Raw genomic sequence first — 27,100 nt, 5'->3', positions numbered from 1 at the left:
CGACGCTCACAGCCTCTTCAAAAGAGCTCGGGTGGGTTCGGAACACCTCCGTCCTGGCAACGCCAGTGCGGAGGCCACCGTAACGGTGACTGCTTCCGGCAGGGGGTCCGCAGACATGCCAGCAATGAGAGTTCTCAACTCTTGGACATAGTCCATCAACTCCTTCTTGCTCTGCCTGGTCGCCAGGAAGCGTGAGCGCACGCGATAGCCTCGTTAGGCGGAGCAAACACTCGGGACAATTGCTGTTTCAGCTGGTCCCACGTCGGGAAGGCCACCTCGACCGACGTCCCAGACGTAAGTGCCCACTCTCTCGCTCGCCCACCGAGCTTCGAGATAGCTAGTGCCACACGCTGCGACTCCGTCCGGAGTAGAGCTGAGCTCATAGCCATCTCATCCTCTCGGGTCCAAAGCATCAAGCGTTCACCCTCCTTGCCTTCGAAGGTCTTCACGCTCAACATGAGCGGCTTGGGTCTTGTTCCCGCGTCGGATGACGAAGTGGGCGCTTGGGGCGCCGCGGCCGTCGCCATCCTCTGCTGGAGGTGCTCTAGCAGAGCATTTTCGTAGCTTGAAAACGCCTCGAGACGCGCGTTCACCGCGTCGGGGCCTTGCTGCGCAAGTTGCGTCACACCCTCCGGGCCCAACAAGGACATAAGCTTATTAAGCGCATCCTGCTGGTTCGGGGGCAAGTGAGCGAACTGCTCCATTCTCCGCAGAGGGTCAGTCTATACAGACTCAGGTGTCGGATTGACTACAAGTGCGACCAAGTACAGCGGGGCTGCCGTAGTTTTGCGTCAGAGGAAGCTTAACAGACTCGCAGAGTCTCAGCTTAAGATCGCCCGTTCTAATACCAGAACGTACGAGTCCGTACATCCTACGGACTCCAAGAGTCAACCCTAGACTCTTCAGTGTAAATCTCAAACTGAATGTATTTCCCTTTATTGCGGCAAAGCCGCCTACGGTATAAATGTATCCGGTTCACTATCTAGCATAGTGAACCCTAGTCATATGCATAATCAGTGGCTCTGAAGCCATGTACTGATTCTCATACTGATTTAGGTTATACAGTGTGTACCCACTTCGTAACCCTTCGGGTAACTCTCGTGTAACCCCGTTACAAGCGTGATGAACCCGTCGATGAGTGGGGACTGCCGGTACTGTGACGAAGCACAGTGGTTCAACGAGAAGATGCGGTACACGGTCTTCAAGAACGGTCTGCGGAGCGAGCGAGTGCGAAGATGCTTGGTGTGTCTCCCGGTACAGTCGATTGAAGCTGCCTGCGAGTGGGTCGTGGCGAAGGGACTGCACCGTCCTGTGTGCGAAGATTACGATGTCGATTGCCAAACTCGCGGGCATGTCTACAGCACGAGCGGGTACGGCAGAAGCAGGGTCGTCGATGGTAACTCGGGAGAAATTGGTGTGGCGACAGGAGTACACGGTCTGGTGGGAAAGATGAACGTAATGCAGCCCGAGACAGAACGGTCGCTGGGAGAGCTACTCGGTCATAGGCCAGCAGTATACGACGGGGTAGTCAAACAAGGCGAAGGTGCAGAGTCCGGATACGGTCATCAGCTTGATGCTAGTCATGGAGAGGCTTACTGGTGCGGTCGTGGGCGTTGGCTACGGTGGACTGGATTGGTGCGCACGAGAACAAGCTGGCCACGGTTTGGCTGGGAAAGACATTGAGCGTGAAGGTCGACGAGCCTGCGTACCTGTCGGTGAGGACGAAGCGGATATCGAGTTTGAAGAACAAGGCGTGGCTGAGGTGCCGGTGGAAGCAAGCTGCAACGGTGAAGTACCAGGTCGTCAGTGGTGAGAGACGTTTCTAAAGAGGCTGTGGACGAGGTCAGGGCGGATCACACGGATGCTACGTACGACTCGGAGATGTCGTTGCCCAAGGTCAAGAACGGAACGGTCGCTGAGTGCTTGGTCGGGACCAAGGTCCTGCGGGCCGAAGTGAGGACGGTTGTTGTGCCTGTGGCGCACTCGGCTGAGTCAAGAACAGTGAGCTGCCAAGAGGTCGAAGTGGGTGCGGTCGTCGAAGAGCAAGTGAGAACGATAACCATGCCAGGGGGGCAAGAACAGTTTGGTGCTGTGGTGGAAACGTTTCCTGGTCAAGATGCCGCGGCCTGCTCAGCCGCCATGGAAGCTGTGGCACATGCGGCGAACGCGCGCCTACGCGGGGATCAGGACGGAGGTCATGGGGCCGGCGTGGCTCGAGGCGAGCGTGTGAGGCGAGCCAAGGACGAGGGGGTGAAGGGAAGCCAAGGTGGAGATGCTGCGGTTGAAGTCGGTGGACGTACCGGCCGAGCTCGGCGAGAAGAGCAACGGCGAGAAGAGCAAGGGCGAGAAGAGCACGGAGTGAGCGCTCCGTGCCAGGTTAGTCAGGACAGTCGCGAATTTGCTTTGGGTCTAACAAGTCAGAACGCTTTGCATATTGAACCGTGCTTAGCTGCTTCTGCTTGTCCGTCTAATCCTCCTCAACCGTTCGTGCCTCGCTACCCCCGTGCCCGACCCGATTCGACTCGCGACACCCACAACTGTGGTGCGTTCGGCCAAAACTATACTATGATGTTCGGCAGGCCAGAGTTTGAGTTATTATTGGAGCCGAAAGTGTCGATGTCACCTCTGTTCTGGCCGTAGCCCGTGCGAGTTCTCAGCCAAAAAAACATAGCTTAGCAATAGCGGAGTATGGTTGTATTTTATCAGCGAAACTCTAAAAAGCATCTAATGTATATATTGTTTGTACTTTTGTTTATAATTGAGAAGGATGTTGTCTTGCATTCGACTAACGATTAATACGCTTAAAGCTCCATCACCTTATCTCCAATCGCCAGCCCAAACGCCTCATTAAAGGCGGAAATGTGATCGTGTTCCGACCGACAGAGATAGAGGCTGCGCTCGATGTGGTACATCAGCGGCGGCTTGACGTAATGGAAAGCCACGCTGTCCGGGGCAGCACTGTCAAACTTGGAGCGCACCCCGCCCACCCTCTTGTGGTATTTGACGTACCATTCATTAGGGTCTTGCCACGTAGCGAAGACTAATTCCGGGTTGAACGCGTGCCAGCGCTCTCGGCCGCGGTGGTCTCGAGTGTCCCAGGGGTAGACGTCGTTCCACATCATACAAAACGATACACCGGCGTCCTCGGGCATCGTCCCGCTAGCCTCGTCCGGTAGACACGTCCAGTCTTGCAGAGACTCGACGATCTTGTCCAAGTAAAGTCTGTTCATCACGTAGCCAGCGCCGCCAGAATTGTAGACCAGGCGGTCCCATCGTGAGCGCCAAAGATCGTTAAGCGTCTCATTTCTGATGTAGAAGTTGAAGGCCTCGTCGGGCATGTTGAAGCGATGGCCCATTTGCATCGGCTCTCGGTTGAATCGCTGCACGATCTCGGGTCTTTTCAGGTATTTCCTCATGTTCTCAATGATGGCGTACGTGTCGTCGTCGCACTTGTAGAACCAGTCGTAGTCGTGACGGTAGTGGGTGTGCAGGTATTCCAGTGCTGCTCTGGTGCGCAGCCACAGATGCGCGTGGTCTGCGATGATGTCGAGCTGCACGACTTCGTATCGGCGTTCGGCGCGAGTGTCGGCCCCCACGACGATGGTGTCGCTCATGTTGCTGAAGAAGAGCAGCTGGTCGCAGCGTTGGCCCCACGTTTCCGCCACCGCTCGGACCCGGGTCTGGTGCTGGGCTGAGTAGGTCACGGCGAAGCACAAGATGCGAGGGTAGACCCCTGGGTCGCTCCCGTTGTGTGACGGAGCGGGTTCCGGCGTCACTTCAAGCATGTCAACGACTCGACGCGAGTTCTGGAAGTCCAACGAGCACAGTTCCTCCTTGGATAGCAATGATGATGAAGTTGAGGCCGAGGAGAGCGCCGTGAATAGTGCGATGGTTAGCAGCAATACGGCGAGTTGGCCGTGATCTCGATGTCCGAAGCGTGTCATGGCTAGGGGGCGCTACGGAAACTTTTGATGAATGAGCGGCCGCTCGAACCCATTTATTTTGGCTGCGCGCTGTCGCGTGCGGGGTGAGCACCCAGAAAGTTCTGCATCTAACTAAAGCTTGGGGGCGTCCACTATCATGGCGGCCGACACTGTATCTCCGACGGATTTTGGTACGGTCATGGATATGGAAATGCGGCAAGTTGGCGTACGTTGGCCTGCCCTGTGGTGACGGGATCTGCTAGGCACGAAATGGCCTGGCGAAATAGTGGCGGCAGTTACCAGCATTGATGATCCCTACAGATTGAGTCGGCGGGGCGTTCAGAGCCCCGCTAACTACATGGTGGAATGTGCTGGACCATCATTTTGATCTTGCTTGAATACATTGTCAATAGCGACCGGTTTCTTCGAGCGGATACGGCAGCTAAGAGGGTCCTGGACTCGGAAGACGAAGAGAGAGGAATCGCGGATCTTGCCAAAAAGCTTGGCACAGGTGCGAAGGCCTGGATGAAAGACGCCCGCCTAAAGTCCACCATATACTGGAAAACCAACGCTGCAGGCCCGGATAAAGCTGTGTGGTGATTATTCAGGATTACTCTGGCACTTGTTGCCTGCAGCGATTTCTCGAAGTTTACTCTGGTAGTTGTGTTGGTTAGAGCCAACCATTAGATGCAGCCTCTGTAGAGCTAGGTTGTAGAGCAAAGAGCTTCTGCTTCATGCAGTCTCTCACTTTGCATTTTAACTTGCAATCAACAAGCACTTTAAGCAACAAGCAGCCGAAATTGACACAAGCTGCGAAGAAGCTCGTGCAGAAGGACATCAACCCCGATCAGATTTACAACTCCCGAAAACTCAACAAGGAAAGCAATCGAATTGACAAGGTACATCCTTTCCAAGAAAGTTCTTCCATGTTGCTGTGGAGGGAGCACTACGAGCTGTGGATGAGGGATAATCCGACTCGGAAAAGCCGAATCGGCTTTCCGGAAAGCTTCACAGCGAAAGTCGTGTCTCCTAAATGAGTGTCATGTTCCCGTGTCTCCAAGGTAGACTGACCACACAGCGATTCTGCCACTACAAAGAAGTTTGTACACAATTTGACGAGCTAGCTGTTGCGCGCGCACACGCAACGTTAATTTGTGCAGCTTCCATTTTTAGGTTCTTGCCTGAGGCGCTGTTAGATCGAGAAGACCCCCCCCCCTCTATGGCAAAACAACACGTAAATTCAAAATTGCGATTCACACATAGATACCGCAGGTGGGCTCAACTTCGGTGTCAGCTTGGGTCAATATTGCGGAATCGTCTTGCTTGGTCGACGTCGGGACAGCATTGGTGCTGGCAATTAAGGTAAGCACAGCTAGAGCCAGGATGAAGAAAGCGCGCTTACCAGTTGTCCCCAATGGAGACGTAACTTGTCGAGATCGGTGGGTGAGTGAGTGGGTGTTGTTGGAGCAAATTGCGAACTGACAATGTTCAGCTCCACGGTACCTACCATCCAAGGAATGCCAAATTTTATCGCAATGCCTGTTGTCGTACTTGGTAATCATTTGGCACGTGATCAAGGCGTTTTCCTTACCCTATAGCGGCTACAGTAGTGTAACTAATAGCTCGATGAATATACTTCGAAATACACAATAAAGCCACAATCTTCGATGACAATAAAACTGCGCTGCCCTACTAACATGCTTCGCGTGACCATTGATGGTAAAATCGCTAAAGTTGGGAACCGGTTATCGAAAATTAAACGCTTTTAGTGGATTCATCATCATTTTTCAACCTTAGCCGAGTGTTTTGCTGGGGTTCTCAGCCTTGTCCATCGTCTCCTCCATGAGTGAACTATTTATCTAAAGTATCATATTGCAGATAGCGCCAATTCGACCTAATGCTAACGCTTTTGCCGGAATCGGAGAAACCTAATCAATTGACTTTGCGGTAACTCCTGCGTGCTAACTCACGTAAATTTGCCATTCGGACAACGAAGAATGCATTCTTCAAGTGGTCCTAGCCTTCGTTCCTCTTCAGTCAGCATTGACGATAAGTGAAAGAGCGGTGGTACGAGTGCAGCTAAAGAAATCAGAAGCATTTAAATTAAATTGAAGGAGTCGCAGAGTATTCCTAAGGAATCCAGAATGGGTCACAGACGTATCTTTGTCGGAAGAAGGCGTTTGAGCCTTTCCAGATGATGGCATTCTCACATTTTGGCACGATCTACGAATCAGTGCCATCAATCGAACTTCGCTTAAGCGAGTGTCGGGCTGTGCACAAGAGGAGGGTTTTCAACAACTAACCACGAAACATCCTTCGCTCTAAGTAGACGCATCTGTAGGAGTTTTATTGTTGAAGAACACGCGAACGTGTCCTCGTTTCAAACCTAATCAGCCTTAAGCTTGCTTCTCCACCCAGGATGAATATGCTGGTACTTGGGCTTGTAGAGATCATAAAGACCCCGCTCAGCCACTTTGTTTCCGTCGCTCAGTCTCAGCCACTTGTACACCTGGTCGGGGTTGAAGCCCTTGTGGAGGAACGCGTTCGCCGTTTTCTCGATATCGACAGCAGTCGACTTCAAGTTCACGTAGGCCTTGTAGTAGGCGTTCTTGGGCAGCTTGACCGTCGATTTGCCCAGTTTCTTGACAGCGTCCATGATTCCCCTCTCTTCTTCGTCGACGGTGGCAGTTCGCAGCAGCTTTCGCCCGTGGGCGGTCCCCGGCTCGACAGCATCGCCTGATTGGATCCGGTTCTGGGAGGTGTTAAGGTTGGCCGCAGAAGCTGAGACGCTGGCGAAGCAGGGTGATGAAGGCGCGCATGGTTGGGCTCTAGAATCTCACTTTACAAGGCGCTCCTTCTTGACGTCGGAACGGAAATTCCGGAGTGGAGAGGTGACGGTGCCACTGCAAACTCGCGGGATCGGCTGCGTCGCGCAGATGTATTGCACCAAAACGGCTGTGGTCCTGCTCCGAACCACTTGAGTTGTGTCACTACAAAGTTATAGACAACGCTGTGGCTGGCCTCGACCAAAGCCCATGATAACAGAACGATGTGACGTCGCGTCCTCTACTGTACATCGATACATCATGGGCAGAGTACTGAGTGCATTGGGCATGCCCTTGATCTCGCTGTTCTTAGCGGCACGGCATGCACTAACGTCGTCCGGAAAAAATGAAATACCTGTCGAGTTATCTGGAAACCACCTCCCTTGGCAGTCGTCACTGCGTGCATATATATTTATTTGCATGGTATGGCCTCCGTCCCATCCAGAGAATGATTCGTCAGTCCGCTGTACTTCGACAGATTGCCACCGTGAGCTGAGGATAACCACCCGTACATGTACTACACGAGGCAAAAAAGTTCCGCAACTACAGGTAGAGTAAATTGTGCATGTGCAGGCATGCATTCGCTCGGGAAGTAAAACTACATTGCGTAGTTCTTTGGTTCCTAGGGCCTAGCAACGCCATGCATCCACATATGGTACTGCTCAATGATTACTCTCCTGGACGCGAAGATATCTATATGAAGATACTAACCTGTAACAAGGACAATTTCAACCTCTATGAAGATATGTAAGGGACAGTCCCGGCCGCCAGGTCGGCGGGCTGCATGAGCTCAATCGCGCAGGATGTGAGCTTCTTCTCCTCCTACTAACAGATCCAACCGCAATAGGGTTCTACTAGAAATCAAGGCTTCCCTTCGTGGCTTCTGGCTGGTGTGTCGCATCATGGCAATCGTCCAGCAATATGCTACCCTGCTGGAAGCACCGCAACACTATCGAATTCGCTCCATTCTACACAAGCACCCCGGTCAATAACGTTCAGCACCATGTCCAAGCCCGTCTCGACGCCCTCACCGCAGCACAACGGGGACGACCACCCGTACGCCATCCAAGTGGACGATGCCCCTTTGACACCGCCTGGAAACCACCACGGAGGAACGCCCACTGCCCGCGACGATGGCATGACCGACATCAAGATGGGGGGCTGGGAGACGACGCTGTGGTGCGGCTGCTTCAAGCACTGCGTGCCCAACTGCTGCATGGCCACCTTCTGCCCATGCGTCACGCACGCACAGATCTCCGCTCGGCTGGGGATGGCGCCCTACTGGTGCGCGCTGGCCACGCTCTTCACCCTCGTGCTGCTCACGGGCGGCACGGTGCACGTGATCCTGTTCGTCTGGATCTGGAAGGCCCGCGCACTCACCCGCGAGCGGTTCCAGATCCCGGGCGGGTGCTGCCGAGACTGCTGCGCGTCGCTCTTGTGTCCATGCTGCACCTTGGCGCAGATCGCCACGCAAATCAAGAGCTACAAGCCAGGGAGCTGTGACTTCGGACCGCCAGACACGCTGCCACCGTACGAGCACATGTAAGAACTCGCAGTCAACTAACTACTAACTATCAGGGTAGAACGAACATGCACTTACCTTTGGCTCAGTCGAATGCACTTTCGATGCAGTAAAGTAGTAGAACTGCACTACCAGTCTGAACCGCGTTCTCTCTGGTCGATCGCTTCAGTTCGAAGTACAGTAAGTTGAAGTGCTCCGTAGCCATGTCCAGCGGCTCACGTCCAGTTGCACCGACAGAGAGGAACGCCGCCACGCAGACGCTGGTTGGCCTTGTCATGTGCTCTGGTGTACTGTACCACACCGCCGGGCAAATCCCTCGGCACCGGTCTCTGTCTAATCGCGCAGTCGCGTCTCCGAGCCACTGGCCTCCGCTCCGCGACCTCCTTCGAATATCGGCGCCGGTCCCCCTTCAGTCCCCAAGTCTCCACTTCAAGTTCAGAGCCCGTTGAGCGATGCAGGAGGGGGTCAAGTTCCAGTTCCTGTGCTTCGGCTTCGGCCAGGTCATCATGCTGCTCAACGTGGCGTCGGGCATCCTGTCCAAGTACCTGACGCTCGAGAACGCGAGTCTGCCCACGCTGCAGAGCACCTGTCTGTACGTGCTGCTGGCCGTCGTGTACCTGGGCGTGCGCTTCGTGCGCAAGACGCCGCTCATCGGCGTGCCGTGGTGGTTCTACGTGCTGCTGGCCGTCGTGGACGTGGAGGGCAACTACTTCGCCGTCAAGGCGTACAACTACGCCAACTACGCGACGCTGAGCCTCATCCTCAACATGACGGTGCCCTTCGTGACGCTCTTCTGCTTCCTGTTCCTCAAGACCCGCTACGCGCTGCGCCACTACGTGGGCGCGGTCATCGCGCTCGGCGGCTCCGTCGTCATCTTCGTGTCCGATTACACCTCGTCGGCCAACGGCACCTCGAGCCGCGAGGTGCGCGGTGATATGTACGCGCTCATCGCCGCCGCCTTCTATGCCACGTCCAACGTCATGATCCAGGCCGTGGTCAAGACGCGCGACGTCGACTCGAACGTCGAGTGCCTGGGCTTCCTGGGGCTCTGGGCCTCCGTCGTGTCCATCATCCAGGTGCTCGTGCTCGAGCGCGGGCCCATCGAGGACGTGGACTTCACGGGCCGCGTCTACGGCTACATGGCCGGCTACGTCTGCGTGCTCTTCGTCTTCTACACCATCACGTCCGTCTTCCTGCGCTGGGCCGAGAGCCTCATGTTCAACCTCGGGCTGCTCACGGCGCCGGTCTTCACCGTGGCCGTGTCCTACCTCATCTTCGACGAGGCCGTCAACAAATGGTACTGGCTCGCGCTCGCGCTCGTGTACGTGGGGCTCATTTGCTACAGCTCAGCCCCGGCGCCGCAGGAGGCGGCGGCGGCCAAGCCCCGCGACGACGAGGACAAACCCGACCACTACGCTGAAGCGCTCACCCCCAACGCCACGAGCTACGCATAAATCTTAACACGCAACGCAACAATTAAGAAGAAGTAATGGCTCATACTTTCACTAGTCCTCTGAACAACTCATACAGCCTCCATAAAGTTGCTAAGCTAAAGCAGCTAGATAAGGTAAGCAAGGTTAAGCCTTGACTTGAGTTGAAGTCGCTCCAGTACAGCATTGACCTGGACTCTGTTGCTCTCGATGAGTTTCCTCGCACAAGGCGGGAATCTCGCTGCCGTGAGTAGTCCAGGTAGATCGTCACGTTGACACCACCTCATCGGTCAGTATATCCCCCCCCCCGAGTTCTCATCGCCCCTCTCATCAGTGATGTCGTCCCCCTCATCAGTGATGCATACTAAAACCAAAACACGCTCCGCTTGTGCCAGCCGTTACAAACTTCAAGTCTAAACAATCACTCTGCGAGAAAACGTCGCACCGATTGGCCAGGTGTATACGAGCACAGATTGAATCATCACTCTGGGATAATCGCACAGATTACAGCATCACTCTGGCCAATACTAATCGCCAGTCATTTCGCGGCCATTATCCGAACAAGCGGACCATGGACCCGCAGCTGTACCAGCAGGTGCTGCTGGCCGTGCAGGTGAGCCACTCGCCGCTGGCGTCCGCGGCGGAGCGGCAGGCCGCGTACGCCTTCTGCGAGGACTTCAAGGGCCGCGCGGACTGCGCGCTGTACGCGGCGGCGCTGTACCGCAACCCGGGGGCGGACGCAGGCGACGCGCTGGAGCTGCACCGGCGCCGCCACTTCGCGCTGCACGTGCTGGAGCACCACGTGCTCACGCGCTGGGGCGCGCTGCCCGCCGAGGAGCAGCAGCGCATGCGCGCGGAGCTGGTGGCGCTGCTGCTGCGCGCGGAGGACGCGGGCGGAACCGACAGCATCGAGCCCGTGTTCGTGCGCGAGAAGAAGGTGGCGCTGCTGGCGCAGATGGCCAAGCGCCAGTTCCCGCAGCGCTGGCCGAAGCTGCTGCCCGAGCTGCTGCAGGTGTGGCAGGCCGGCTCGGCCGCGCAGATCGAGCTCGTGCTCATGATCCTGCGCTCGCTAGCCGAGGACTGCGTCAGCAGCTCGTTCAACACGTCCATCCCGCCGGCCAGGAGGAAGGACATCCTGCAGGGACTCAACGTGTGTCTGCCGCAGCTCTTCCCGGTCGTGTACCAGGAGCTGGAGAAGCAGTACGCAGTGTTCAAGTCCCCCGCGGCGTCAGCCGCAGAGAGGAACATCAGCCAGAGACTTATTCATGCAGCGCTGGACATGTTGAAGGAGTTCCTCGAGTGGATGCCGCTGGAGCGGCCGGTGGACCCGAGTACCAACTTCATTATGGTGGCTGTGCTGCTGCTGGACGACGCGGAGTTCCGCGTGGCAGGCGCGGAGTGTCTGGAGGTGTACATGACCAGAGGCTTCGGCAAGGACCACAGAGCCATTATGCTGCAGAGTATCAGCCAGATTATTGAGAAGGTGGACACGCTGGACCTGACGACGCTGGAGCCAGATCTGGAGGCGAATTTACTGTTCCACAAGAAGCTGAACGACATGCTGGTGACGTGGGGAACGTGTCAGCTGGACGTGCTGCTGCTGGACGGAGCTGGAGAGCAGGAGATGGCGCTGCTGCGCGTGATCCTCAAGAACTTGTGCAAGTTGTTCGCGCACCCGAGCCTCATTCTGACGGAGGCGCAGATCATTTTCTGGCTTACAGTACTGAAGAACAAGACGGTGCTGAAGCAGGGAGAAGCGTACTTGGCGGACGTTCTGGAGCAGCTTCGACAGGTTTCGTTTGACAAGTACTTTAAGCTGGGCTCGCCCGAGCGGGAACACCCGGGACCGCAAGCGGTGGCGTGCGAGTGCAGCAGGGAGGAGTTCGACGACCACAACGAGTACATTTCGTACTATGGAAACTTCCGAGGACGACTGTACGCGCTGATCCGTGTGTTGGTGCAACTGAACCCCACGGTTGTGTTGCAGTCACTGCATGAGCGACTGGCGTTCGTGCTCACGCAGTACCCGGCAGGCACAGACCACCTGAGCGCTGATCGTGGCCTCTGTACTGACCTCAGCACGGCGTATTTGTGCCACGAAGGCATCTCGTCCCTGATAGACTGCATCGTCAAGCAGCTCCCACCAAATGCAATGCAAAACCCCACAAACCACCAGGCACTGCAGGCGATTTTGCAGGCGATTCTGTCGTTTGACACGCCCGATCCTCTTCTTAAGTTCCGCCAGCTTCTTGTGCTGGCGTCGTTTGCCAAGTACTACGTCCTGGATGGCAGCACGCTCACGGCGGTGTTTGAAATGCTTTTCGCGAATATCAACTTTGTGATGTCCGGGGAGGACGTGCACGGCAAGATGAGCAGTGGAACGATCAACGTTCGGAGGCGGGCGCTGTCATCGCTGGTTTCCATTTGCCAGGCGATCCCTGCGCACATTTTGCCAGTGCTCCCCGTCCTGTGTACGAAGGCTCAGGAACTGTTTGCGGCAGATCGCGTGACCGATACGGAGGGTGTGATGCTGTACGAAATGCTGGTGCTGGTGTCCAACTCGATGGAGAATAAGGAGGAACGCGTGCAGTTTGTGCAGCAGATTGTCCAGGATCCGCTGGCTCAATGGACGTCGCCAGAGATGACTGCGCTTGTGAGCTCCCCACAGAGTATTGTGACTGCAATTGAAGCGGCAGCTAACGATGAGAAGTCGAAGAAACTACTCGGGATGATTGTGAAGACCCTGACGACATTGTATGGTATCGCTAAGCGAGCAGGGGTCACGTATTCGCCCAAGGCTACAGAAGACACAGGGGCGTTCGAGGCCGCGTGGCCGTATCTACTGCCGAATTTGTTGGCGCTTGTGCGCTCGCTTCATGGTCTTCGGGAACCCGCTGTGAAGGAGGCGGTGCTGAAAACTTCTACTGCCTGCTGGTTGATGAGCGTCTCCGTGGACGAAGTGGCTCAGTTGCTTGGAGGAAAAAACCAGCTCGAAGAGGAGGAAGTTGCCAAACTACCGGTCGCCTCTAAGTGGTCAAAGTGGCACAAGAACGTCCGTGATATCTCGTACCATTTGATGGGAGTAGCAGTGGGCCAGGCCAACTTCTACAAGAACCCGCAGGTGGCATCGGTACTGCAGAACAGCATGCTCAGCGATCTGGACCTGATGGAGCACCGCCACCTGAAGGGTGCATTGGCTTACGTCTACTTGCCGTTCCTGAAGAACTGCCCGCGCGAACTCTACCCATCGCTGCTGGATCCGGTGCTTGCGACGCTGTTCGGCCATTTCGCGCAGCGGGCAACATCGATCTTCCAGCGTCCTGCTGCTGGCGACAAACCCGTTCAAACGCCTTGGAGCGCGTTGGTGGTCGGAATTGAAGACGCGAAGCAGGAGATTGCGCGTGAGAAGATGGTGATGGAGCTGACTCGACAAGTGATCGACTTCATTGAGTACGCCGTCGACCCCAAGACTGTCGTGGGCACTGACACAGACAACCCGAAACACGTGACGAGTCCCGAGGATGCAGTGCTGCGCGACTATATTCTGACACAATCGCCCTCGCTGCCGTTTGCAATCGGCGCGATCTTGGTGCAGGTGATTTGCTGGAAGGACACGTTGAGCTGCCGCAAGGCCGTGCTCTTGGGCGACAAACTGGCCAACGTGCTTCACGCGGACACCAAGTATCACGCTCTGCTAGGCCGCGAGCTCTTCTCTGCGGCGCTTCAGGGCATTCTGCGCGAGCATGTGGGCCACGTGAAGGAGGACGGTCTCAAGTGGGAGATCATCAACCTGGCGCGTAACATTTACTGCAGGCTCACGCTGGGCCTGACTCCCGTGGAAGAGTGCAAGGGCATCGACCCATGCAACCAACCGCTTCGCCCCGCGTCGTCGCTGTGCGCAGCGCCTCGTGAGATTTTATTATCTCTTCCAGACGTCACGCCCGGTCAGGTGGAAGCGCTCGACACCTTGTTGCGTGAGAAGCACAGCATGAAGACACAGAAGAACGCGTTCAAGGAGCTCCTGGAGATGCCCATCCTGGCGATCCGTCGCGAACAAGCTCTGGCGTCGGGCTCTGCCTCACCTTTGGCAGGAATCTTGGGCAGCAACATGAGCGCCTCGATCAAGAAAATCCTCGACATCCCGGAGATGCTCGTGATCCCCAGCAGGGAGTTCGAGGCCCAGGTCAAGTGGCAGCAAGCGCAGAACCCGAATCTCGATACGCAGTCGCTCTTCGGTGCGCAGTGAGAAGGGAAATCCCAACAGGTAGGTAGGTACTCACAAACATGGTCCGCGTTTACAACGTAACGTGATCTAATCAATCCAACGATAGAAAGCAACAAAGAGATAGCAAAAATGCAGCCACCACTAATAAAGCAAACAAGTAGGCTACCAAAACTTATCTTTCTGCGTTGGCGCCACCTTCTGCTTGGCCTGGAGCTTCCGTCTCTGCTGGTGCTTCCTCTACTGGCGCCCGGAAGGGCTTCTTCTGCGGCATGTCCTGGAACACCATGACGTCGTCTCCAATAACCAGCCCGTACTTTGCGTTGAAAGCAGCGACGTCGGGTACGTCGTCTTCAGCTCGACACAAGTACAGCGTGCGCTCTAGATGGTACATTAGCGGCGGGCTGATGTAGTGGAAGGCCACGCTGTCGGGCGCAGCAGACCCCTCTTTCCACCGCACGCCGCCGATGTGGTAGTGATACTGCACGTACCAGTAGTCATGTCGGTTCGGGTTCGTGAAGTACACGCCCTTGGGCTTATCCGCGTGCCAGCGCTCTCTTCCTTCGTGGTCGCGCGTATCCCACGGGAAGACATCGTGCCACATCATGCAGAACGAGATGGACGCGTCGTCCGGCAGCATCTCGCTGTATCGGTCCGAGAGGCACGTCCAGTCGGGTAGAATGTTCACGATCTTGTCCATATACAGTCGGTTCATGACGTAGCCCGGTCCTCCCGAGTTGAAGACCCACCGCTCCCACCTCGACCGCCAAATGTTCTCGAGCGAGTCGTCCACGATGTAGTAGCTCACCAGGTCCTGGGTCAAGTTGAATCGGTGGCCCATCTGCATGGGCTCCCTCTTGTAGGCCTGTAAGATCTCGGGCCTCCGCAGATACTGGCGCAGGTTTTCCATGACCACGTACGCGTCGTCGTCGGCCTTGTAGAACCAGTCGAAGTCGTGGCGGAAGTGCTCGTGCACGTAGCGCAGCGTGGCCTTGTGCTTCTGCCACAGGTGGTTGTGATCGGCGATGACGTCCATCTTGACCACCTCGTAGCGCTGCTCTCTATCTGTATTGGCCGCCACAACGATGGTGTCCGTGGTGTTGCTGAAGAACATGAGCTTGTCGCAGCGCTGGCCCCACGTCTCCGCCACGGCCTGCGCGCGGGTCTTGTGGTGCACCGAGATGGTGTTCACGAAGCAGAAAATCCGTGGATACATGCGATTTTCCCCGGATTTTTGCGCGGGAGGCGGCTCCGGCGTCACTTTGACGAGCCCCAGAGCGTGGTGCGAGCGGTCGATGTCCAGAGCGCACAGATCGGCCTTGGAGAGGCCCAAGACGGGCGGCGGAGGCGGCAGCATGTCCGAGTCCGCGTAGCACGAAGGGGGCAGCGCCGAGAGCTGCAAAAACGAGAGGAGAAGCACGAGATGCCGCAGCATTGGTGACCGGAGTTGCAGCGCACGCGGAGGCCTCTGGACGCGGCAGGGAGGAGGCATCGTGAGGTGTTCCGACAGCTTGCGCTGCTGCGGTAACGTGGCCTGGTGTTGTCAATTGCAAAATCAGTTTTTATCTGTTCGAGGACGGACCAATGGGGGTGCGGTGTGACGGACGGTGCAAGAGCATGAATACAGTAAAGTACGGTTATGGAGCACAGGTTTTGCCTACATATGGAGAGCATGGGTACATCAATTGCAGGGATGACGGGTTCTAGAGATGACGGGGCTTTTTGCGGCCAGGCTAGTGATGACGGGGACCTAGAGATGGCGGGGATCTAGAGTAGAATGGACAGTGACTTGTTGTAATCGTTGAGCCGCGTGCTTGCCGAGCTATAACCTCTTCACTCCAGAATTTGCTTTCCAACGCCAAGAACGGTTGTACAGTATAACCGAGACTCTAATAAGTCATGCGCGCCTTCCTCATCCTGCTCCTGGTACTGGTGACTCTCGTCGCTACTGTCGCGGTATCTGCAAGCAACCATCAAACCTCCCAGAACCTAAATCAACCGACCGATGCTCCAGAGTCCGAGACTGCCCAGGGGCGAATGTTGCTGCGAACTGCTTTCGACGACTTCGAAGAGAGGGGGGTCATGGACTCTCCCAAGAAGATGGGAAAGTCAACCGTCAAGTCCTACCACAAGGTAGGACTTGACGGTTACGTGAACATTAAGTCTGGCGCTTTGGACATGGAGAAAACGACGAGCACGTTCCTCACCAAGAGCTTCAACCCCGACCAGGTGCACAAGTGGTTGCAACTGGATGACGGACGCAGTAGTTGGCACGTGCGCGAATTTATGACCTGTACAAGGCGAAGTATATGGTACCCTGGGTGGAAATCCAGGTTTAATTAGTGCATGCAGGGCAGCAATTGAGCAGCAATGCATTGCCCGGTTTTGAGGAGTGTTGTTCAGTGTGCACTCCACAAACGACACCAAGTTCCATCGGGATGGCAAAGGTATCTCGATATCGTTTAAGTGTCCAGATTGGCTCCATAACTTTTAGAAGAGGGCAACGTCTACAGCTATCTACTGGTATAGAAGTCGTGCAGTACTTTGACTCGAAAAGGGCGCGGGTCTTGTGGTGGCGTCTGCGTGTAGAAGCAGCAAGCGTGGCCACGAGATAATTTTGCGCGCCAGGTTCCTCTTTATCATGCTCAGTCATGGCATGCGGTACACTGTGCATGATAAAGAGTTGGTACCATTACATGTAGAGACCACGCCGTCCCATTGTACTGCCATTTTATCATGGGCTTTGATCAAGGATAGCGACAGTGTTGCGGATCCCTGTGCTTAGTTGGCACAACAAAGGCTTGAAAACACTGGATCACGACCACAGCCGGTTTGGTGCAATACATCTGCAGGTCGCAGCAGATCCCGCGATTTTGGGGTGGCGGTGTCACCTCTCCACTCTAGAATTTGCGTTTGTCGTCAAGTTGTTGGAATTTGCCGCCGCCATGTGGCGGCAGTCGAGGAAGACAGATCAGTATCTGAGACCGTAACAAGAAATGCGCGCCCTCCTCGTCCTGCTCCTGGCAGTGGCCACTCTCCTCGCCGGCGTCTCGGGGTCGGTTAGCAACCTCCAAACGTCACAGAACCTCATTCAACCGGCCGATGCTGTCGAGTCGGAGAGCACGCAAGGGCGAATGCTGCTGCGAACTGCTGGCGTCGACGAAGAAGAGAGGGGAATCCTGGACGTTGTCAAGAAGCTGGGAACATCTACGGCCAAGTGGCCCAAGAACACGTACCACAAGCTCTACGTGAACTTTATGTCAGGCATGATGGACATCGAGAAAACAGCGAACGCGTTCCTCAAGAAGAACATCAACCCAGATAAGGTGTTCAAGTGGCTGAAGCTTAGCAACGGAGACTACACGCACGAGCGAAAACTATACGACCTCTACAAGGAAAAGTACATTGCCAAGCACCCTGGGTGGACGTCCAAGCTCAGCTAAGTAGCATCGTGGAGTGAATGCATACATTCTTGAAAACTCGTACAGTATCTCAAATGCATCAGTCTTAATACCATCGCAATTGGTGGAGCTACGGCAATTCGTCCAAACTAGCGTTTGCTCGGAGGAAGCACTTCGACTAGTCTGATGCCAAATCGGCTTACCGGTAAGTTTCACAGCGAAAGTCGTGACTATTAAATGAGTGGCAAGTGTGATTCTTTCGAAACGAAGATGTTCATACACAACTGTTTGGGAACTTTGCTTAAAATGTCTTAGACCTGGTGGCTAACCTGTGTTAATGGTGCTCGTGATTTCTCGATAACTTATAAAAGTTTCCTTGCGCGTGTAGTTTTTGTTATGCTTGCTTGTACGGGGGGAGAGTGTCTTGCGGGCCGAAGTTGCAGGTCCCGAGTTTGTAGCTCTTGATGTGCGTAGCCATCTGTGCGAGAGTGCAGCATGGGAACCAAAAGGATACGCAGTAGACCTCGCAACAGCCACCAGGGATCTTGAAGCGCTCTCGAGTGAGTTGACGTATCTGCCAGATCCGCACGACGCGGATCGCGTGTGCAATCCCACAAGTGAACGAGAACAACAGCACAAGAGTGATCAACTCACAAGTACTCCCCTTATCTGCGCACTATTTCCACGAAGTTTTATATATATTTCACAGCTACAATGCGTCCCCGTTCCCTCATCGCCAAAGCCAGCAAGCGAGTCAGACGAAAGCTCGGCCTACGCGGGCCAGAACGCTCAAGCGCAATCGGGCTGCCCGAATAACAAAGCTATAGGGTTGAGGGATCCATCGAGTTACATTAATCGCTACGTGAAAATATTCTTGTATGCTTTTGGTTTCGAATTGTTGCGGACTAACATTGAAAATTATTGCGGCAGTGAAATCAACATGCAAGGGGAGCCTTGATTTCTACATCACTGGAGAGATGGTGCTTCATGCACAAGATTTTCGGCTAGCTACAACTTTGCGGTTTGTCTAGGTTTATGGTAGCATTCACGCCAGACGCGCCTACGCGCTACGCACATGGATCTTAATCGCACGAGGCGGTCCTTGTTAGCACTGAGGCTCGCTGGTACTCATTTAAAAGTATGACGCCATAGCATCAATTTCAATGAAATGTGCAAGATTACTATACCGGGTGATATTTGGGGTTTTCATTTAAATTTTAAACTATAATACGTCGAAGTAGATAGTTTTTCTGCGCAGATGTTGGCCAATAAAAAAATAATCGGCACCCGCACTATTTGGTTCAGTTCTTTCGTGCTAGGCGCTGTGGTATGCTGCCAAAGTGTCGTGTGACCCTGATTCGTAGCTTGCAGGCGGACGGACACTCTCCGTACTTTTCGTCGCGAAGCAACTTTTGCAGCACAACACAGGGTGTCCATCGCAGCAGAACCAAACGAAGCAATAGTGAAGGCAATCTTCGCAGAAGCTTCTATCGGAGCACCCGGAGCAACAATACGCTGAGACGCAGGGGCAGCAGAACAGTATGGCACAGCCCATTAGCACCGCCAGAGGAATCTGTAGACACTTTCCGCAGAAGCTGTCTTCAAACGAGATGGTCGCTGGAGCCCGCCTGCCAGCAACTTGGTCTACCTTTGGATCCTCAGTCGCTGCAGAAACCTTTTCCTCTGTAGAATCGTCCTCTACTGCGATGACGGTGAGCGTTGACTCCTCGATCTTGACCGCCGCGAGTTCTGGCGTGCCATCTTTCGCTGAACGTTTGCGCCTGGACGACTTGAAAAACGAAATGGTTGCTCTCTTGGCGTTCTTGGCTTTGCCCATCGTCAACGTTGAATTTACTGCTGCTGCTGGTGAGGATATCCGCCGAGTCTCCAAGCCACGAAGTTGTGGAATGGTTATTCAGTATTGAGCCGACTGTATGGGGGAGGGGGGCCGCAAGAGGAAGAAGACGCTCTCTCTCAGCTGACTTCATCTAAAAGTGGCAATTGGAATAGTACAGCAGCATCCCATCCCTCGGAATGGCACGGCCGGTTGTCTTCTGAGCGTCGGCAGTGGCAGTAACGTGCAACGAGACGGAGAAGTCGTTTGTTCCCATATTCAGGGATTGGAAAATATATATTGGCCAGCATTTTTCAGCGTTAGTAAGCATTGCAGTATGGATTGCAATCCACCATGCAGAACAATATAGCATTGGTATTGCATGCCTTCACCGCAATCCCGTATTGCAATCTACCGTTCGCCTGCAATACAGTATTGCAATACTACGCATCTGTTTAAAGTGGTCAACTAGATGCCTGTGAAGGTTCAAGTCCATCGTACCTTGTGATAAGTGTACGGGGAAGCGCGGTTCAAGGTTGGCTAATGTTATTTTTGCCCGAAGGTGTTGGAATAGGAGGAACGAGGCAGAGACCAACTCACTACATTCGTACTTCATTCCTCCCCCCTCCAGTACAAGCAGCATCGTGTCCAGTAGTCTTCACCTAGATAACGCGAGTCCTTAGCGTCAATCCTGCTCTTTGGGCGAGCAAAACGGTTGCCGTAGCGATACGTAAATGCCAGGGCCGCGAACGCTGCCTCAAGCACTTCTCCAGAGTGAACTAGCTGCACCACAGTGAATTGGTTTTGAGATACACCTACAATATAGTATTGCTCCTTACATGACAATATATTATTGCAATACATAGGGACTCCGCAATATCGTATTACAATACAATCTGCAATACAGTATCGTATTGTATTGGCAAATGGCGGTATTGGTACTGGACCAATATATTTTTTTCCAATCCCTGCCCATATTCCTTCCTTAGGTCACTTGAGGTGGCGTGCAGAAATCGAGAAGTGAAAACCTCAAACAACGGCTTGAAGCTTTGAGCAGTTGTGACCGAGATACCCGCACCCAGGTGCCAATCCGATGGGAGAACTTCCACATCGCTCAATCCAAGCCGGATCTGGCTGTAGTCATCCACCCCCTTCACCAGTGCAAGAGACACGATGGTCGACGTCGGTTGACCCAAACACGAGGCTTGCTCGGACCCACCTCTCTCATTATTCGTTCCGCCTCCTGCTCCACACTCGTCCACCAAGCAACCAACCACGCAACCAAGCAACCAACCAAGCAACCAAACAACCAGTTCCAAGATGCACTGTAACTTCTTCGTCGTGCTGGGCCTCTGCGTCAGCGCCTCTATCCTGCACGCGACCGACGCGGGTGCGGCCCGACGCGTAGCCCCCGATCGCCGCCGTTTGGGCCTCAACTACGACTACGACTACGGACACCAGCGCGAGCACCATGACCCGAAGAAGCACCACCACGAGAAGGGCCGGTCCTACTACCGCCGCCGCCGTCTCGAAGATGCCAAGGCGGCCGAGTCCTCGGACTATGCCTACGGCAAGGACGACAAGTACGGCAAAGACAAAAAGGACGACAAGTACGGCACGGACACGTACAGCTATGGTAAGGATGACAAGTACGGCCACGACGACTACGAGCACACGAGTTACGGGTATGACGACTATGGCTACAAGAGCTACGGCAGGGGCGACTGCGACGACTACGGCAAGAAGGACTACTACGGTCGTGGTGACTACTACGGCAAGGACATCTAAGGTTACGGCTACGACGACTACGACGACTACGGCTACTACCCGGACTCGTACGGCTACGGCTACGGCTACGGCTACTACCCGACCTACTACTCGTCGTACTACGACTACCCTGGCAACTACTACGGCTACACCTACGGCTATGGCTACCCTGGTGTTGGCTTGGGCTACGAGTCCGCGACGGCTGGCGGAGACGCTGGCCTGACGGAATCGGCCACCGAGTCTGTGACTGCAGACGACTCCCCCAAGGCGGTGGTGGAGGAGAAGAAGACGCCGTCGAAGGAGGACAAGTCGAAGGAGGACAAGTCGAAGGAGGACAAGTCGAAGGAGGACAAGTCGAAGGAGGACAAGTCGAAGGAGGACAAGTCGAAAGACAAGTCGAAGGGCAAGTGAGGCGCTCCGAGAGCGGAAGGTCCGAGCATGGCTCGCGCCTGCGTGTGAAATATGGATGGGCGTCTAGTGTAGCCCACAGCGTGTGCAAGGTATAATGTAGCGTCGACAAAAACTGGCTGCGGTTTTAGCAATCAGCGCCAATAGATGTGTTTTGGTTGCTTTCGGTCCCGTTTTCTTGTTCCTTGTAATTCTGTGCTTGACCTTGACATTGTCGTATCGGGATGCATGAGCTGGGCTGGTCAGTTATGGCGTGCATGGGATACATTCGGAACAACGTCGGCCAACGTTAAATGTGCATTCACTCACCAATTCGTCGAGAACATCAAACTTCGGATAGCAGCTTCGTTTTTGTAATTGTTCGCTAATGTCTCCAATGATTTGACATTTTCAGTTGTCAAAAAATGACTTGAATCTGATTTGGTTTGAGATATTGACACGATCTCGAGTATGTTGATATTTAGTAGAATAACCGAAATTTCGCATTCCGCGAGCGCGCCACGATCGCACGCGAACGCACGCACAAGACAAAAAAGACGAACAGGCATACACGAACACTTCAACTCGTTCTTGCTACGTCAATTACTCGTCCATCTATCTACTCGACCAAAACGTATAGTGCATCCATCTCCTACGCCGCTCCACCGGCGGCAAACTGACCCGCGCCACCGCCAAACTGCCCTGCGGCTCCCAAGCCACCGCCGAGTCCACCGGCTCCGAACCTTCCGCCGTTCATGCCGCCGAAGCCGCCGAGACCCCCCATTCCACCACCAACACCAGCACCGGCGCCACCGAATCCACCGGCTCCGGCACCTCCGAAGCGTCCGCCAAAGCCGCCCATGCCTCCTCCCATTTGACCACCAAGACCGCCAACTCCTCCAAGACCACCAGCGCCTCCAAGACCACCACCAGCTCCTCCGAAACCTCCAGCGCCAGTGGCGGCACCAGCACCAACTGCGCCACGAGCGGCACCCGCTCCGTTCGGGGACGTCGGACCCGCACCGCCCGGTGTCGTCGGGGCGGGCGTCACCGGACCACCGCTGCTCAGTCCGCCATTGCCCGGACCCGCGACGCCTCCCATTCCCCCAGCGCCGGCAGCTCCAGCCCCACTAATAAAACCGTTCGTAGTCGTGCCAGCGGCCAGTCCCGGTGCGGCACCGTTGTCTGCAGCTCCGAATCGACCGCCGAGCGGACCGCCGTTTCCAAACCCTCCTCCGCCGAGCTGACCAAAGCCACCGACACCACCACCACCACCGGCGCCGCCGACTTGCCCAAGACCACCAGCCCCTCCGACGGCGCCAAGGCCTGCGCCTGCGCCAAGACCAGCACCAGCACCTGCGCTAAGACCTGCGCCGAAAGTGTTGGCGCCGCCAAACAAGGTGCCCTGGCCGAACTGCTCCCGGTCACGAGCCATGGCGGGACTCATGCGGCCCAGCCCGCGTGGGCCTTGTGCGAGAGTGCTGCCGTTCATACAGGCTAGCACCGTAAGTGCGAGTGCGAGTCGAGACATCATGGCGAAAAGGCGAAAGGTCTGCGGAAGCGGAAGCGGAAGCTGGCTGTGATTCACTTGAGGTGGCGTGCAGAAATCGAGAAGTGAAAACCTCAAACAACGGCTTGAAGCTTTGAGCAGTTGTGACCGAGATACCCGCACCCAGGTGTCAATCCGATGGGAGAACTTCCACATCGCTCAATCCAAGCCGGATCTGGCTGTAGTCATCCACCCCCTTCACCAGTGCAAGAGACACGATGGTCGACGTCGGTTGACCCAAACACGAGGCTTGCTCGGACCCACCTCTCTCATTATTCGTTCCGCCTCCTGCTCCACACTCGTCCACCAAGCAACCAACCACGCAACCAAGCAACCAACCAAGCAACCAAACAACCAGTTCCAAGATGCACTGCAACTTCTTCGTCGTGCTGGGCCTCTGCGTCAGCGCCTCTATCCTGCACGCGACCGACGCGGGTGCGGCCCGAGGCGTAGCCCCCGATCGCCGCCGTCTGGGCCTCAACTACGACTACGACTACGGACACCAGCGCGAGCACCATGACCCGAAGAAGCACCACCACGAGAAGGGCCGGTCCTACTACCGCCGCCGCCGTCTCGAAGATGCCAAGGCGGCCGAGTCCTCGGACTATGCCTACGGCAAGGACGACAAGTACGGCAAAGACAAAAAGGACGACAAGTACGGCACGGACACGTACAGCTATGGTAAGGATGACAAGTACGGCCACGACGACTACGAGCACACGAGTTACGGGTATGACGACTATGGCTACAAGAGCTACGGCAGGGGCGACTGCGACGACTACGGCAAGAAGGACTACTACGGTCGTGGTGACTACTACGGCAAGGACATCTAAGGTTACGGCTACGACGACTACGACGACTACGGCTACTACCCGGACTCGTACGGCTACGGCTACGGCTACGGCTACTACCCGACCTACTACTCGTCGTACTACGACTACCCTGGCAACTACTACGGCTACACCTACGGCTATGGCTACCCTGGTGTTGGCTTGGGCTACGAGTCCGCGACGGCTGGCGGAGACGCTGGCCTGACGGAATCGGCCACCGAGTCTGTGACTGCAGACGACTCCCCCAAGGCGGTGGTGGAGGAGAAGAAGACGCCGTCGAAGGAGGACAAGTCGAAGGAGGACAAGTCGAAGGAGGACAAGTCGAAAGACAAGTCGAAGGAGGACAAGTCGAAGGAGGACAAGTCGAAAGACAAGTCGAAGGGCAAGTGAGGCGCTCCGAGAGCGGAAGGTCCGAGCATGGCTCGCGCCTGCGTGTGAAATATGGATGGGCGTCTAGTGTAGCCCACAGCGTGTGCAAGGTATAATGTAGCGTCGACAAAAACCGGCTGCGGTTTTAGCAATCAGCGCCAATAGATGTGTTTTGGTTGCTTTCGGTCCCGTTTTCTTGTTCCTTGTAATTCTGTGCTTGACCTTGACATTGTCGTATCGGGATGCATGAGCTGGGCTGGTCAGTTATGGCGTGCATGGGATACATTCGGAACAACGTCGGCCAACGTTAAATGTGCATTCACTCACCAATTCGTCGAGAACATCAAACTTCGGATAGCAGCTTCGTTTTTGTAATTGTTCGCTAATGTCTCCAATGATTTGACATTTTCAGTTGTCAAAAAATGACTTGAATCTGATTTGGTTTGAGATATTGACACGATCTCGAGTATGTTGATATTTAGTAGAATAACCGAAATTTCGCATTCCGCGAGCGCGCCACGATCGCACGCGAACGCACGCACAAGACAAAAAAGACGAACAGGCATACACGAACACTTCAACTCGTTCTTGCTACGTCAATTACTCGTCCATCTATCTACTCGACCAAAACGTATAGTGCATCCATCTCCTACGCCGCTCCACCGGCGGCAAACTGACCCGCGCCACCGCCAAACTGCCCTGCGGCTCCCAAGCCACCGCCGAGTCCACCGGCTCCGAATCTTCCGCCGTTCATGCCGCCGAAGCCGCCGAGACCCCCCATTCCACCACCAACACCAGCACCGGCGCCACCGAATCCACCGGCTCCGGCACCTCCGAAGCGTCCGCCAAAGCCGCCCATGCCTCCTCCCATTTGACCACCAAGACCGCCAACTCCTCCAAGACCACCAGCGCCTCCAAGACCACCACCAGCTCCTCCGAAACCTCCAGCGCCAGTGGCGGCACCAGCACCAACTGCGCCACGAGCGGCACCCGCTCCGTTCGGGGACGTCGGACCCGCACCGCCCAGTGTCGTCGGGGCGGGCGTCACCGGACCACCGCTGCTCAGTCCGCCATTGCCCGGACCCGCGACGCCTCCCATTCCCCCAGCGCCGGCAGCTCCAGCCCCACTAATAAAACCGTTCGTAGTCGTGCCAGCGGCCAGTCCCGGTGCGGCACCGTTGTCTGCAGCTCCGAATCGACCGCCGAGCGGACCGCCGTTTCCAAACCCTCCTCCGCCGAGCTGACCAAAGCCACCGACACCACCACCACCACCGGCGCCGCCGACTTGCCCAAGACCACCAGCCCCTCCGACGGCGCCAAGGCCTGCGCCTGCGCCAAGACCAGCACCAGCACCTGCGCTAAGACCTGCGCCGAAAGTGTTGGCGCCGCCAAACAAGGTGCCCTGGCCGAACTGCTCCCGGTCACGAGCCATGGCGGGACTCATGCGGCCCAGCCCGCGTGGGCCTTGTGCGAGAGTGCTGCCGTTCATACAGGCTAGCACCGTAAGTGCGAGTGCGAGTCGAGACATCATGGCGAAAAGGCGAAAGGTCTGCGGAAGCGGAAGCGGAAGCTGGCTGTGATTCACTTGAGGTGGCGTGCAGAAATCGAGAAGTGAAAACCTCAAACAACGGCTTGAAGCTTTGAGCAGTTGTGACCGAGATACCCGCACCCAGGTGTCAATCCGATGGGAGAACTTCCACATCGCTCAATCCAAGCCGGATCTGGCTGTAGTCATCCACCCCTTCACCAGTGCAAGAGACACGATGGTCGACGTCGGTTGACCCAAACACGAGGCTTGCTCGGACCCACCTCTCTCATTGTTCGTTCCGCCTCCTGCTCCACACTCGTCCACCAAGCAACCAACCAAGCAACCAAACAACCAGTTCCAAGATGCACTGCAACTTCCTCGTCGTGCTGGGCCTCTGCGTCAGCGCCTCTATCCTGCACGCGACCGACGCGGGTGCGGCCCGAGGCGTAGCCCCCGATCGCCGCCGTCTGGGCCTCAACTACGACTACGACTACGGACACCAGCGCGAGCACCATGACCCGAAGAAGCACCACCACGAGAAGGGCCGGTCCTACTACCGCCGCCGCCGTCTCGAAGATGCCAAGGCGGCCGAGTCCTCGGACTATGCCTACGGCAAAGACAAAAAGGACGACAAGTACGGCACGGACACGTACAGCTATGGTAAGGATGACAAGTACGGCCACGACGACTACGAGCACACGAGTTACGGGTATGACGACTATGGCTACAAGAGCTACGGCAGGGGCGACTGCGACGACTACGGCAAGAAGGACTACTACGGTCGTGGTGACTACTACGGCAAGGACATCTATGGTTACGGCTACGACGAGTACGACGACTACGGCTACTACCTGGACTCGTACAGCTACGGCTACGGCTACGGCTACGGCTACGGCTACGGCTACGGCTACGGCTACGGCTACTACCCGACCTACTACTCGTCGTACTACGACTACCCTGGCAACTACTACGACTACACCTACGGCTATGGCTACCCTGGTGTTGGCTTGGGCTACGAGTCCGCGACGGCTGGCGGAGACGCTGGCCTGACGGAATCGGCCACCGAGTCTGCGACTGCAGACGACTCCCCCAAGGCGGTGGTGGAGGAGAAGAAGACGCCGTCGAAGGAGGACAAGTCGAAGGAGGACAAGTCGAAGGAGGACAAGTCGAAAGACAAGTCGAAGGGCAAGTGAGGCGCTCCGAGAGCGGAAGGTCCGAGCATGGCTCGCGCCTGCGTGTGAAATATGGATGGGCGTCTAGTGTAGCCCACAGCGTGTGCAAGGTATAATGTAGCGTCGACAAAAACTGGCTGCGGTTTTAGCAATCAGCGCCAATAGATGTGTTTTGGTTGCTTTCGGTCCCGTTTTCTTGTTCCTTGTAATTCTGTGCTCGACCTTGACATTGTCGTATCGGGATGCATGAGCTGGGCTGGTCAGTTATGGCGTGCATGGGATACATTCGGAACAACGTCGGCCAACGTTAAATGTGCATTCACTCACCAATTCGTCGAGAA

General features: G+C 55.7%; 16 protein-coding genes across 16 annotated transcripts; 10 read left to right on the top strand and 6 right to left on the bottom strand.

Moving 5' to 3' along the window:
* Positions 1-1,134: 1,134 nt before the first annotated feature.
* On the top strand, positions 1,135-2,362 carry PHYSODRAFT_343189 (hypothetical protein; the record flags this gene model as incomplete). The annotated part of the gene is made up of 5 exons (XM_009541728.1): positions 1,135-1,227; positions 1,261-1,455; positions 1,529-1,787; positions 1,829-2,250; positions 2,288-2,362. The coding sequence occupies 5 exons, from the start codon at positions 1,135-1,137 to the stop codon at positions 2,360-2,362; spliced, it is 1,044 nt and encodes a 347-aa protein (XP_009540023.1).
* A 439-nt stretch (positions 2,363-2,801) lies between these two features.
* On the bottom strand, positions 2,802-3,944 carry PHYSODRAFT_536186 (hypothetical protein; the record flags this gene model as incomplete). Its single annotated transcript, XM_009541727.1, has 1 exon — positions 2,802-3,944. The coding sequence occupies one exon, from the start codon at positions 3,942-3,944 to the stop codon at positions 2,802-2,804; it is 1,143 nt and encodes a 380-aa protein (XP_009540022.1).
* A 345-nt stretch (positions 3,945-4,289) lies between these two features.
* On the top strand, positions 4,290-4,523 carry PHYSODRAFT_292792 (hypothetical protein; the record flags this gene model as incomplete). The annotated part of the gene is made up of 1 exon (XM_009541726.1): positions 4,290-4,523. The coding sequence occupies one exon, from the start codon at positions 4,290-4,292 to the stop codon at positions 4,521-4,523; it is 234 nt and encodes a 77-aa protein (XP_009540021.1).
* A 1,786-nt stretch (positions 4,524-6,309) lies between these two features.
* Positions 6,310-6,717, bottom strand: PHYSODRAFT_536196 (hypothetical protein; the record flags this gene model as incomplete). The annotated part of the gene is made up of 1 exon (XM_009541725.1): positions 6,310-6,717. A coding segment is annotated over one exon (408 nt), but the record flags the coding sequence as incomplete, so codon positions are not given.
* A 1,034-nt stretch (positions 6,718-7,751) lies between these two features.
* Positions 7,752-8,294, top strand: PHYSODRAFT_536180 (hypothetical protein; the record flags this gene model as incomplete). Its single annotated transcript, XM_009541724.1, has 1 exon — positions 7,752-8,294. One exon carries the CDS (start codon positions 7,752-7,754, stop codon positions 8,292-8,294), a length of 543 nt encoding a protein of 180 aa, XP_009540019.1.
* A 428-nt stretch (positions 8,295-8,722) lies between these two features.
* Positions 8,723-9,724, top strand: PHYSODRAFT_343185 (hypothetical protein; the record flags this gene model as incomplete). Its single annotated transcript, XM_009541723.1, has 1 exon — positions 8,723-9,724. One exon carries the CDS (start codon positions 8,723-8,725, stop codon positions 9,722-9,724), a length of 1,002 nt encoding a protein of 333 aa, XP_009540018.1.
* Positions 9,725-10,271: 547 nt separating this feature from the next.
* On the top strand, positions 10,272-13,946 carry PHYSODRAFT_343184 (hypothetical protein; the record flags this gene model as incomplete). Its single annotated transcript, XM_009541722.1, has 1 exon — positions 10,272-13,946. One exon carries the CDS (start codon positions 10,272-10,274, stop codon positions 13,944-13,946), a length of 3,675 nt encoding a protein of 1,224 aa, XP_009540017.1.
* A 151-nt stretch (positions 13,947-14,097) lies between these two features.
* On the bottom strand, positions 14,098-15,357 carry PHYSODRAFT_566835 (hypothetical protein; the record flags this gene model as incomplete). Its single annotated transcript, XM_009541721.1, has 1 exon — positions 14,098-15,357. One exon carries the CDS (start codon positions 15,355-15,357, stop codon positions 14,098-14,100), a length of 1,260 nt encoding a protein of 419 aa, XP_009540016.1.
* Positions 15,358-15,821: 464 nt separating this feature from the next.
* On the top strand, positions 15,822-16,265 carry PHYSODRAFT_292791 (hypothetical protein; the record flags this gene model as incomplete). Its single annotated transcript, XM_009541720.1, has 1 exon — positions 15,822-16,265. The coding sequence occupies one exon, from the start codon at positions 15,822-15,824 to the stop codon at positions 16,263-16,265; it is 444 nt and encodes a 147-aa protein (XP_009540015.1).
* Positions 16,266-16,918: 653 nt separating this feature from the next.
* On the top strand, positions 16,919-17,406 carry PHYSODRAFT_358111 (hypothetical protein; the record flags this gene model as incomplete). The annotated part of the gene is made up of 1 exon (XM_009541719.1): positions 16,919-17,406. The coding sequence occupies one exon, from the start codon at positions 16,919-16,921 to the stop codon at positions 17,363-17,365; it is 447 nt and encodes a 148-aa protein (XP_009540014.1). The 3' UTR covers positions 17,366-17,406.
* Positions 17,407-17,717: 311 nt separating this feature from the next.
* PHYSODRAFT_536189 (hypothetical protein) lies at positions 17,718-17,972 on the bottom strand (the record flags this gene model as incomplete). The annotated part of the gene is made up of 1 exon (XM_009541718.1): positions 17,718-17,972. A coding segment is annotated over one exon (255 nt), but the record flags the coding sequence as incomplete, so codon positions are not given.
* Positions 17,973-18,864: 892 nt separating this feature from the next.
* On the top strand, positions 18,865-19,248 carry PHYSODRAFT_308216 (hypothetical protein; the record flags this gene model as incomplete). The annotated part of the gene is made up of 1 exon (XM_009541717.1): positions 18,865-19,248. The coding sequence occupies one exon, from the start codon at positions 18,865-18,867 to the stop codon at positions 19,246-19,248; it is 384 nt and encodes a 127-aa protein (XP_009540012.1).
* A 1,229-nt stretch (positions 19,249-20,477) lies between these two features.
* PHYSODRAFT_343181 (hypothetical protein) lies at positions 20,478-21,335 on the top strand (the record flags this gene model as incomplete). The annotated part of the gene is made up of 2 exons (XM_009541716.1): positions 20,478-20,913; positions 20,947-21,335. 2 exons carry the CDS (start codon positions 20,478-20,480, stop codon positions 21,333-21,335), a joined length of 825 nt encoding a protein of 274 aa, XP_009540011.1.
* A 628-nt stretch (positions 21,336-21,963) lies between these two features.
* Positions 21,964-22,845, bottom strand: PHYSODRAFT_343180 (hypothetical protein; the record flags this gene model as incomplete). Its single annotated transcript, XM_009541715.1, has 1 exon — positions 21,964-22,845. One exon carries the CDS (start codon positions 22,843-22,845, stop codon positions 21,964-21,966), a length of 882 nt encoding a protein of 293 aa, XP_009540010.1.
* A 380-nt stretch (positions 22,846-23,225) lies between these two features.
* PHYSODRAFT_343179 (hypothetical protein) lies at positions 23,226-24,080 on the top strand (the record flags this gene model as incomplete). The annotated part of the gene is made up of 2 exons (XM_009541714.1): positions 23,226-23,661; positions 23,695-24,080. 2 exons carry the CDS (start codon positions 23,226-23,228, stop codon positions 24,078-24,080), a joined length of 822 nt encoding a protein of 273 aa, XP_009540009.1.
* Positions 24,081-24,708: 628 nt separating this feature from the next.
* On the bottom strand, positions 24,709-25,590 carry PHYSODRAFT_343178 (hypothetical protein; the record flags this gene model as incomplete). Its single annotated transcript, XM_009541713.1, has 1 exon — positions 24,709-25,590. One exon carries the CDS (start codon positions 25,588-25,590, stop codon positions 24,709-24,711), a length of 882 nt encoding a protein of 293 aa, XP_009540008.1.
* Between the last annotated feature and the right edge of the window lie 1,510 nt (positions 25,591-27,100).

This window comes from Phytophthora sojae, assembly GCF_000149755.1.
Source record: "Phytophthora sojae unplaced genomic scaffold PHYSOscaffold_30, whole genome shotgun sequence".
In the NCBI taxonomy this organism is placed as follows: domain Eukaryota; phylum Oomycota; class Peronosporomycetes; order Peronosporales; family Peronosporaceae; genus Phytophthora; species Phytophthora sojae.
This window is presented reverse-complemented; position numbering and strand designations above follow the sequence as displayed.